This window comes from Aythya marila (assembly GCF_965140915.1).
Source record: "Aythya marila genome assembly, chromosome: 9".
NCBI classification, from domain to species: domain Eukaryota; kingdom Metazoa; phylum Chordata; class Aves; order Anseriformes; family Anatidae; genus Aythya; species Aythya marila.
The window spans coordinates 24,833,668-24,845,720 of record NC_139050.1 but is presented as its reverse complement, the minus strand read 5'-3'; the positions used below and the strand labels follow the sequence as shown (position 1 = coordinate 24,845,720).

The 12,053-nt window shown below is 43.2% G+C and overlaps 1 protein-coding gene across 3 annotated transcripts in view; it reads left to right on the top strand.

The window, feature by feature from the left end:
* RSRC1 (arginine and serine rich coiled-coil 1) overlaps positions 1 to 12,053 on the top strand; it is a 140,426-nt gene that overhangs the window by 110,013 nt on the left and 18,360 nt on the right. For all 3 annotated transcript variants that reach the window (XM_082766766.1, XM_082766765.1, XM_082766767.1), the window contains one exon: positions 5,041 to 5,109. In XM_082766766.1, coding sequence (XP_082622892.1) covers positions 5,041 to 5,109 — 69 coding nt within the window. The remainder of the gene's footprint in view (positions 1 to 5,040; positions 5,110 to 12,053) is intronic.

The following is a 12,053-nucleotide window of genomic DNA, read 5'->3' as shown; positions in this document are numbered from 1 at the left end:
GCAGTAACGATGCTCTCCATGCGTGGAGTCTTTGCAGCAGCATCGACAAACACTAGTGGTAGCCGCTCTCAAACGGAGACATGCTGATGCACATCGTTTGTGCTATTTAGAAGATGATTTATTTGTGAAGACCATTTGTTTTCTGTTTTTTCTTTTCCTGGAAAAGCTGCTTGCTTTTTTTTGTTTTATCAGCTGTAGTCTCCGAAGAGCTTGTTCCAACATTTCCTGTTAGCATAATGTCATGCTGTAAGACAGCATATTTTAATGCAAACCTATTGATTTTTGCAGGGCGTTTTTGTACATCGTCACGGTCAGCCAAGGGTGGCCAGTGGCTCCCAGTGCCCCGTGAACTGGTTGGGAAGACCGAGAATTAGCAGGGCTAAATGACCAACAAAGAAAATGTAAAGTTAATAGGGTTAAAGTGTTGTCGTTTAACAGTGTAAAATGATGCTTTTTGTCCAATACTGAGAGAAATATTTTAAGATATCTTAGTGTTTCTATTTTCTATGTAGTGTTAAGCAAGGCAAAAGCTTGAGGCCACGTTGCTGTGCATTGTAACTGTTTGAGCTATGTGTTAGGCACAGACCATGGCTACAGCAATGCTTTTCGGGATTCTGGCAGAATTCTGCCATAAAAGCTCACGAACCAGAAGGCAGAGCTCTGACAACACTGGGCCTAGGCGCTGACGGGCCTGCTCCTGCCCGCGCCTCTCCTCACGCGCGTGATGCCCGCTAGGCCGGGCTGCCCTTCGTGAGGCAGCGCCTGTCGCCTCACCCCTTGCACAGCCCCCTCGAGCACCAACACCGTGCTCTGGGTGGGGAGAGCTGGATGGGGACAGCTGCCCCGTCCCCAAATTTTGGCTGTGCCTGCTTCTTTTGCACCTGGGGATGTGTTCAAGTGATTGATGAACCAATTTGTGTTTTTTGGCCTTTTGGTGGGAGGAACTAGAGTCAAGCTGAACGTGTCTGTTACGTGTGGGATGGCCCTGATCTTCGCTGGCTGGACAAATAATTTCTTCCCAGCCGTGCTGTGGAACTCAGGCAACAACCCTGAAGTTGGACCTCAGGGGCTTCGGGGGCTTCCTGGGCGCCTGCGGGGCTCCAGCGCTCTGGCAGTGTCAGGAACTGCTGTGCCATGGCCGGTGTCTTCATTTTCTCACCATCAACTATTATCAATATGAGTGTTTACAGAACTATTAATGCTGAATGAAGTTAAGTAGTTACAGGGGAAGCGTGGTTGATTTTGGGCAGCTCTGAGTGGAGCACACCAACAGATAACGCTGGTGGTGATTGTTTGGCACCAGTAGTGGGGTAAGTGGTAAATGTTAAATACAGCAGTCAGACTTCTTGGTAAGAAAATAAAAACATCTTTAAGGTTTCTAGTTTGAGATATTTTTCAGAAACAAAAGGGCTGTTCATTCTTTTCTCTCTGTTTCTTATCCTCTCATGTTTTTTATTTGCAACCAGAAAAATTGATCAAGTTAGAGGAGCACAGAAAGCATATGATTTAATAGAGACAGATTATTAAACACTTGCACTTTATTGAAAATATTTTTATTGAGTTTCTGAAGTATTTCAGTATTGAGCAGTGCTCTGGGAAGACTGCATTTCTTTTTTTATAAAGGTTTGGAGGGAAGAGGATTCTGGATATATGTAATTAGTAAAGAAGACAAAAGTAAAAAGGAAAATCTATGCAGGTATATAGAGCTTGGAAAATGGGCAAGAGCCTGAAATTCTTTGTGAGTGAATGTTTGGTACATAAGCAATTACAGTCTGCTTGAATGGCAGAGTATGTGGGTATAAACCTGAAAAATTCCACTAAATATCGGTAACACTGAGTGGGGGATAACTCCTGGGATCTTCAGATGTAATTGGTAAAGCTATGCTGATTTACACCAACTGATGTTATGGCCCGTGGATCTCTGTGGATCTCAAATTAGCCATCCTTGTTCTTATATTTCACTCTGACGTCTTGTCTCATCTCCAAAATGCTTTTAATAACCGAGAAGGTACTTCCTGTAAACTTTGCTTTCTGTAAGTGTTACAGTCTTTGGTGTGACCGAGCAGTGCTGTTCCACTTCTGCATCCCGTTTATTTGGCTGTGGTGTTTGGCCATGCTCTCTGCTCGTGGTTTCTGTTCCATGGAAGGGATTTGTGTTGTTGTCCTTTGTGCTGCATGCAGCACGATGAACCACTGACTGCAACCAGCACGGAGCAAGCCCTGCTAGCCGGGGCACCTGGAAGTTCCTAAATTTGGCTTTCACCTTGTTGTGCTTGTATTAACAGCCCAGTCGCTTCCAGCAAACATCTGCATGTCACAACTTCATTATTTTAGTGTAGGCAAACATCCTAAACATCTTCCGTGTGTCATTTTGCCATCCTTCAGAGAAAAAAAAAAATCAATAGAAGTGTAATTTTATCTGGGGCTGGACGAGCTCTTAAATGCTGCAAGCTCAAGCACCTCTTTATTTATTTATTTTATATTTTAGAAAGCTTTGTAAGCAGCCGGAGTTTTGTCATGCTAGCTGTTTATCCATGCAGGAAGCCCAGTTTCAGGAGCAGTCTCAGCACTCCAGCTACCTGGATCAATTAAAAACAGACTTTTGCTGAAGTGACTTCTTTGATCTGCTCTGGGTGATGAGCAGCTGTCACTCCTCCTCCGGTTTAAGGGAAGTGCAGTGCAGCAGAAACGATTTCTCTTCCAAATACGGGGTCCTGTAAGTGCTGTGTCAGTGGCCAGCATGTCGGGCCTGAGCGCCCTGAAACAGCACTCCGCAGGCCAGAGAGGGTGCATTGCCTTTTGGAGTGAGTCGTAAGGATCTTTTAACGGTGTGTAATGGCAACTTGATTTGATCAAAATAAATCGGAGTTTCTAATGATGCTTGGTAAGTGAATAACGACAGAGGATTTGAAGTATTTTAAGCGAATCGTTAGCATTAAATTCTTAAGGAAACAAATGGCTTCAGTGCCTGCTGGTGGTTGTAATGGACGGTGCCCTATAACCTCAGCGACTTACTGCTCTGCAGATCTATGGGCTAAGTTAAATTGTTGTTAATGAGCGATTTTGCATAGAGAATTGTCCTCATGATGCTTTCTAAATTACTCCGTTGTCCGTATAATTAAGCAGGACATGAAAGGACATCGCTATTTCTGCTAGCTGAAGCTTTAACTACAGCTACGATGGTCGGAAATCAGCGATTTCTAGTTAACACGTACAGCACAGAAATTCAGTCAAAGACCAGGAACATCTTTCATGCGAGTCTTAGTATTTCTGCCTCGGATAGCCATTGAGGTATCCAATGAATTGTTCCTGTGCTGCAACAAATCAGTAAGGAAGAACAAAGTAGCATAGTGGAATAGATAAATCAAATTTAGGCATGGTAGTTTATTGAATCTAAATTGTGCCCAGTTGGCCCAAGAGCTATATAAGCAATCCATCTTGTGTTGATAATGGAGGTTCTTGAAATCCACCTGATGTTTGCATTATTAAATTTCAGCCTAATGAGCTCTGCTAATACATATTGAAGACAGTTGTAAGGAGTAGAATGTGAATCTGAGCGGGATAATTTGAAAGAAACATAAGCTGAGCATTTTACATGACTCAAGGGGTATATCTACAATTACACATATAACCAAAATTGAATTTAAATGGAATTTCTATTATCCGTGTCCTTTTACCAGGGAGAATAAAGTGTAAATGAAGTAAAAGTCTTTAGAGTTACTAGCAGTTTGTTTTTATTATCTAATTTAATAGATCCTTGTAATGATCCTCACTGGCAGAAAAGTTTTAATATTTCATGACTTTAAACGTAGTCTAAATATGTATAAAAGCATGTAAATGGAAACAGATGTCTGCGTAATTACTTGATCGTTTGGTAACACCACTGTTTAAGTTGTATATTTGAAGAAGGTGCAGCTACTGGCTGCAAAAAGACATCGGGGGCTGGAAGACCCAGTCATGTGGTGGTCATTTGCTGCATCCCCTGCTCTTGAACTGAAGTTTGTGTTCATAAATGATGGGTTGAGCTTGGAGGTGGCATTACTAAGTATTGGCAAAACCGAATACGCGTTTGCTGTTTATGCCACAATTTACAGTGATTTTATTCCAGAAGAAGGCCTGCTCTAAATTCTGAATTCTGTTTCTTTTTGGCTCTTTTCTCTTTGACATGGTGATACTTTTTAAAACTTAATATTTCATCAAGTATAATGCTATTAGAGACTTATTCTCACTTAGTTCACTCATCAGGCAGTGAGATGGCAATAAAAGAGAATGGCTCCTTTGAGACGTTAATGCTTTGGAATAAATGATGTGCTAGAACAGAAATTTAATTAATTTACAGAGTATATTGATAGTCCCTTGTTACTGTGCTGTATATTTTTAATCTTCTTTAACATCTGTAGTAAAGTGTTTGAAAACCCCTGCAGTTGAGCAACTAGTAGATAATTAAGTAATAAGGGAAGAGGTTTCTAGAGGGAAAAAGATTCTTTTTCAAGAATACTGTCATAACATGAATAAAGTACTGCTGCTGTGATTTGCGGTGAAGAGAAAATTGTATACTACCTCATTTAATGCTAAGTAATAGGCGTTTGGCTCCTGTTTTAAATGCTATCTGCAACCCTGCATCCCTGAAAACACTGTTTTGTTTCTGTTTCATCCTCAAAAGAGGTCTTATGGATTACTCACTATGGTAGCAAATCTTTTTTAAAATGCACCGCATTTGTTTCTTTAGAGTTGGGTTTGGGGCAGGCAGGGTGAGGACATTTGTATTTACGAAAAAATTCTTGAGAGTTTTGCTTACAAAAAATGCACACAGAGTTTGTGTTGAACTAACAGTGCCTGCAAGAATTACCCATTTGAACTGTTGTAATTGTAGTAATATCTGGAAGGAAAATACATTAAGAACCAAATTCTGTTCTTTCATGCACATTGACTTCATTGTGGGACCTGCAAAACTGAATTTGGGTTTAACCCTCTAAGAAATGTTGTTTGATGAGATGAATTAACTAATTATTAAACCTGTTGTTATACTTTTTTTTTTAGCTAAAGCAGATGAAGCATTAAAGGCTAAAGAGAGAAGTGAAGAAGAAGCAAAGAAAAGAAAGGAAGAAGGTAATCTTTTTTTTTTTTTTTTTCTTCAGTAACAAACTAAAACAGTAAGTCAGAAGCCATTATTTTTAAGGGACCAAGTTAGTTCCAGTGGGTCTCTGTGATCATCGTGTAAGGGCACTATAAAACAGGATGGTCAGTCTTTTACTGGTTTTGCTCACCACAGCTATCTGTGTTTGACATGTAGCATTCATGTGACAATAACTAGCAGTGCTAAATGTGCCAGAAATTTCAGCCAAATTTGAGAAAGTATTTTTAGCTGTCCTTAAAGCAACCTAATAACTCAAAAAGAAGTGATATGTTAACACCGTATGACCAGCCAGTAGCACTGTTCTGTGTGCTGGATATGTTGCTGGATTAAAACAATAATCTGCACAGCTAATTTGTCTGTGTGATGTCACCAAGTGCATGCACTGAGCTGTTTCCCAGTGAAATTCTGTGCACTGAAAACTGGCAGGATCCAAGCTGTTTCCCTTTGCAATACAGTCGGTGGAAAGTTGATGTGTAATGCCTGGGTAATTAAAACAAATGTATTTTGCTTATATGTCAGAGAATAATGGGAAAAGATGTTTTCAGTTGTGTGACAAAGCCAGTGCAAACAATCAAGGGAGCCTTACAATTTCTCCCTTCAGCTGTGAATGCCATCTCTGTCTCAAAGAAAATATCTCACTTGTTCAAATCAAAATGAATCACTTAACTGTCTATGGCATGTATTACTTTAGCATTGACTTAAACATTAAAAAAAAAAAAAAAAAAAAATTTACATTCCTCGATGCAGTGGTTTTGCTCTGGAAATATATGCTGTCATGCATTGCTTGCTGCAGTGAATTTTATCTTCAGCTTGTTTGATTTAGATGAAGGTAGGTTTAAGGTTGCAATTGTTATTTAATACACTGAACAACCTCCATGGAAGTGTGTCCCTGGATCTCCCTGCACTCTGCCCCTTGCCTACCTCCAATGGCCTGGATGTTCGCTCAGTTGTGCCAGTAATTTAACCTCCCAGTGACCGTGACCAAGGTTTGAAGACGGTGTAATGGTCCAGGAGAACATGTATTTTTCAGAGATGACCTTTTGATGGGTTCATCTTCTATGAAAATCAGCCCTGTGCCCAAATGTCAATCATATTTTGGGTAAGGGCGGGGTGTCATGCACAGAGCAGAGAAATACAAAGTAAAGCTGTTGAGGACATCCTGAAATTTAAGAAGTTAAGAAATTGGGATGTTGTTCATTCCATGAGATATGATAACCATTAGGCAAAACTGAAAAAAAGGGAGGAGGTGGGAGGTTGCGGGAGGTTGCTTGGGAATGTGGCAAGTGGAAGACAACAACAAAAGGGAACAGCAGCGATGTTTACAATTTTACTATGCCATCTCCTCCAGTCTTCTCTCATCATCTTTCTTTCCATTTTTTCTAATCTTATTTGAACATCTCCCTGCGTCTGCCCACTCTTTCCCTATCTTTGAGCACAACAAGTTGAACTTCAAGGCAAAGACAGAAAATTTAATTTAGCATGTATGGTGCCTTCATCTCTGCCCATCTCTCCTACGCCTTCCAGGTTCCAGAGTCTGATTCTGCTTCCATGCAGTCTGGGTCTGAGCTCCCACTACATTGCCATTTTTTGAAGAATCACACCACTTTCCTGGTGATTAATTTCCCGTTGTCCTGCTTGAACACCCTTATTTTTCAGGCATCCTCACAAACAAACAAGAGGTCTCAAACAGCTAACCTCTGCTAGCATTTCTTTCCCCACAGTGCCATTCATATCTTGGGCTGAGCTACTGCAGTTTTTTAGGGCTTGCTCCAAAGGCTCTGAATTTTAGGGAAGTCTTTACATATTTATTTGATTTTGGAATAAGTCCTTAGTAAGATTTTCGGGTGAGGGAAGTATATCCTACCTGTTTGCATGTTGCCACCTCTTCTCGGGTACCAACTTTGGGTGCTGTTTCTTTGGTCACAACCAAACTCTCATTTTCTTCCTTAGGTATTTTTTCTTTAGATGGAACTCGAGCCCCAAAATTTTCTCAAAGCAATTTGAAGCTTATTTGCACTTCAGATACAAACAAGCTCCTTTAAATCCTCCTGTGTGAATGAGAAAATTAAGTATATTTTGCAGGTCTGATTCAGTTGGTTGCAGCCCTACAGGATTTAGACGTTTTTATGTGATTTCCCACCCACTGTTTGTTTCTAGATTTAGATGCCTTTAATAAGCTCCAAATCGTGGGACTCGCAGCGAAGTATGCTGAATGTATTTCAAAACTCTAATGTAATCTTTATTAAAAATTCATGCAATTGATTCCCTTCATCAGTTGTTTGTTTTCCAAAAAATAGTTGAAATTTTTGGTTTGCGTTATCAGGTTAATCCAAAGCAGCTAGCGTGTATTGACTGCCTAGAAAATGAGCTAGAAATCCCCAAGTTCACCCAGCTAACAGAGGATGAAATGGGCACTGGTGCTTCTTCAGTTTAGTCGTGTTCTGGCACGCCTTTACCAGCGGTATGAGATGGAGCTAACCGCTGTCCACCCATCAGGCTCAAATTCGGAGGACTGGTTAATCCAGCAGGAAGCTTTCGCTCCTATCAGGTTCCCAGTAATTACAGGCTCATTTAGCTCCTGGTAAAGTTGTTGCTGCTGGCCCTGCACGGTTTTAGGTGTAATATTCAGGTCTCGCTGAGCTTCTCGTACCTAGAGCCCCTGCTGTGCTTGACAAAAATGAAAAATAGGACATAATTATCTGTGAAAAATTTGGACTAATCAATTGCATTTCTTTCTCCGTTTGAAAGAGGTTGGAGGTGTTCACATTTAATAAACTTTTAGTTTAATGATGTTTAAAAAACAGTGAGATGGATGCTAAGCTTTTTTTCACTTCAAAGAGCATTAGGCAGTCGTTACATCTGAAGGAAACGTTTGCTTTTATGTTAATTTTCTAATTATGTTATCTGGGATGCTCTGTGAGAAGGTATTACAGACACCTCGATGCTCCTGCCCGTTACACCTAAGCGGGACAAATGCCAGCGTGCACCCAAAGCAGTGTCGCCACCTCCGTGCCAGCCACTTCACCCACCCAGGACACAGCTACGGGGCTGCAGACCCCTCTGGGAGCTGGGCTTCCTGGGCAGGGGGGGTTCAGATTAAAGCGAAGTTGGGAGCAATGTAGTGTCTCAAGTAAAACTTGCTAACATCATAGGTTCGTGGACAACCGCAGCTTCAAAGCAGAAGGCTTACTCCTGCTGCTTGTCCTGCAAGAGTCGCACGCGCTGTAGGTGGCTCAGTCTCTTTGAAGTCTCTGGTTTTTACTTTAGCTATGCCAGGAGTGTATTAGGCTCTCCGTAGAGCTCTTTAAGTAGACACTTAGGTATGAAAGAGGTCTTTTTGTCTGCAGGAAGCTGATGAATCCAGAAAACAAGTCCCAGGTTTGCAGTGATGGTGCTTCAGATCTGTGCTGCCCCAGTGCAGCCGAGCATTATTATCTCATACTTTGGGACGATCTAATAGAGTAACAGAGCATCCAAACAACTTGCTTATATCCATGTAATAAGATTTGGGCACGATTTAGAAATCTGTGATGATTTTCAGTCAGGAGTACACCTCAGGCTGCCATGCTGTGTCTTTATAAAGATTCCCTTGCTCTGAAGAGGTTTCATAGCATGGATTTTATGTATATGTATCAATGAAGATCTGTAAAAATCTGTATGAATTGTCTAGCCTATCAAAATGGAAAAAACAAAGGAAAACCACCTGTGTGTTCCCATACACTGCTCTCCTAGCATCTAGCAGCTCGCTGATGTTTGCTCCCCTCTTTTCTCAGGACCGCTCCTGAGATCGGGCTGGAAGCAGGCGTTTTGCTCTGTTCTCTAAGAGCCTTCACACTGCATCGTGCAGCTTCCATCTGCCATGTGTAGGCTTTCGATAGCTTTCTAGGAGGGTTAGGTGGAGCGAGATTATATGGATATCATGTTAGCAAATTGGTTAGTAATCTAGGAACTGGGATTAATAAACTGTTCTCATGTTCCTGTGTGGTTGTGTTCTTGCGGGAGAAGTCTCCGTCGTGTGATGGCTCCAGATGGCTCAAAGTTCAGGTGATCTCTCTCCTGACTTGTCTGCAAGATGGTGCTTGAGATCTTCGTAATTCCCCTTCTGATCATTTAAATGGACTGGGAGTGAGCAGAACTCATCTTGTCTGCCACGGTGCTTGGGGAGGATGGAGCTGGAAGTTCCTTCAGATATTTTGCTTCTCCTAACTTCTTCCTAAGCTATTCTTTTTAATTCAGGAGGTTGCCAATAAGCTCTTGCTGTGAGTCCCCGTTGATCTCACCAGGCTGTAAAGCTGTGTTACGTTGGGGGGAGCTGTCCTTCAGTCTGCTGCTTGCTCCTGAAGCTCTGAACTTTGCTGAGCAGCACCAGACTGCTTGGCCAGCTTTAAATTCTTCCTCACAGACAACCTGAATCCAGCAGTCCGGTTCCTAAGGAAAGGAAGGGTGATGTGCAGAGCAGTGAGTTTTACAGATCAGATTTCCTCGAAGCTTTTTGGCTCTCCAAGTACTGTGCCGGGTCTGTTCGGGATGGAGGCGGCAGCCCACGTGGCACTGCGAAGCTTTGGTCTGCTGCAGGAAGGGGAGAGCGATAACTAAACTCTGTTTATCTCGACCCATGCATTTTTTTGCATCTTTTCTTCCTTTTCTCTCCTGTCCCACTGGGGCTGAGCACCAGAGCTGCCGGCCGGGGCCAGCCCCCTGCAGCCATCTGCCTTCTGCGTGCGCGGCCGTGGGGAGGGCTCGCCGCGCGCAGGAGACGTTCAGAAAGCAAGCGGCTATGACAGCCGATCCTATAACCACCCATCTGGGACTGATCTGTGGTTGATTATGAGATTAGAATGTGTAACCAGGAGCACACAGCTGTCTAAGGCCCCTCGCCTTAGGTGACCCCCGTACCGAGCTGCGTGGCTGTTGCACGGGGTGAATTCCCCAGCTGCTGCGTTCAGGATGGAGCATTTCTGGGCTGTGCACAGGAATATATCTCATGTCATAGCGGTGGGGATAGTGGTTTGGTAGATATCTAAGGTTCCTGATCCAGGGATCTCTACCAGGTCTCTCAAAATGAAGTTACAAGCTCTGCGGAGTTAAAGCTTTGTGTGTGCTTCGAGGCTTCACACAGGACCGATTTCCCTAGGAAGAATCGCATTATCCCCGCTCGCTGACCCAGACACGGTCAGCATCCCGACCAAATTGATGTTACTCACCTGGAGATAGACAGCTGCAGAAATAAGGCATCCTTCCCAGGTTCCAGACATCTCAATTCAGCTTTGAGCCATGGTGATACCCCTTTGGAACTGAAAAAGCTACTTGGTAAAGTATGGTAGTTTAGCTTAAAATACCTCCAGCTGGCTTTGCTGGTTCTGAGAAGAAAAAACATTTTTGAAACCCTCAGCTCTCAGGGTTTCAAAGGCAACTCTGAAAATTTCAACTGAGGAAGAAACGGGAGATGGAGAAGTGGGATAGCCGGGGCCTTTCGTCTGGGCAGGGAAGGAAAGGGGCAGCTGGAGGCCGGGATAAGAAGGGGAGCGCAGTCGGTGGAAGTCAGGCGGTGCCAGGATTTGTAGCAAAGCCCAACCAGGACAGGAGGTGAAGGTGGAAGGGAGCTAACTCGCAGCAGGACCACAGACCTGCACTGGTGTGTGCTCACAGGCACAAGTGGGGTGGTGAGAGCACGAGCAGGGCGGATGCACCTTGTCTGCCCTTTGGGAACCCTTCTAAACCATTCCGTTTGCCAAAAAAAAATCAGGCAGCATGTGTCCCTTCATAGCATGTCAGCCAGGCTCCGCTGAAAACCAAAGCAGGAGATTTGCTGTAGAAGAGTGGGAGACAGCCTCCCGGCTGGAGGCTGAGCAGTCCAGAGGCTCAGTCCTGGTGAGGTGACTGGGGCTCCCCTTGGACACGTTAGCAGGCTTTGTTTGGGAAAATACGCGTGTGGTTTTGTCCTTATATCCCATGGTGAGGAACCCGTATGCGAGAAATTGTTTTGCCTGCAGGAATTTTAAAGGCTGAGAATAGAAAGGCGAAGGAGAAAAATGTTGGTTAGGGAATGAGGAACGTGGTAAGTTACAGCGAAAGCAGGAGGAGAGCTGCTTTTCAATTTATTAATAAGCACCATGAAAACCGTCCCGTGGAAAAAGTTCTGCAGAGAACAATTATGTGTATTTTTGATCGTGGGATTTTTCCTAAATTAGCTTCTATTGAGTAAGTGGAAAAAAAGGGAAAAACTATTTCAGGTTGATTTTTGAATACCCGCAGTGGTTTTATTTTGTGCTCAATTGACCGTAGTGGTTCCCTGCCCACCCTCCCAATCCTTTCTGGCTGCAATTCTAATAATGAAACTGTATAAATCCTGTAATGCCCAGTTGTAAAAGTCACCCTGTGTTTAGGCAGGCGTTGCCTGGTGATCCTTACTGTCTGTTCATATTCAAGCACGAGCATTTGCCTCGGATATCCATCGATTCGTCACCGAAGCGTGGTGAGCCACTTTCAAAGGTCTTAAAAAAAATAGAAAGAAATCAAAATGACTAATTCTCCTGATTATTGCATCTTGTATCCAGCATGTTGCATTTTCCCGGTGCGAGGGAAGCGCGGAGCGGCAGCGGGTTCGTCCCCCGCCCCATCGCGAGGGTGTCTGAACATTACTTTTATTGTAATTTTATTGCCAAATCAGGTGTGAGATTAGATGTTGGATGTTACATGTAATCTGCTCAGAAATCAAATTATTTGACCTCCAAGCCCACCAGTCCACCCTCCTGCTGGTTTGCTGTTAAATATGCAGCGTTTCCCTGTCATGAATACAAATAGAGGACAAATTAGAACCTACAGACAGCTGACCTGAGCTCCAGATTAGAGACTAGGGGCTTGTGCTGTTTTAAATGTTTTAATTACCATAGTCCCTATAGCCAGTTGAAGGACA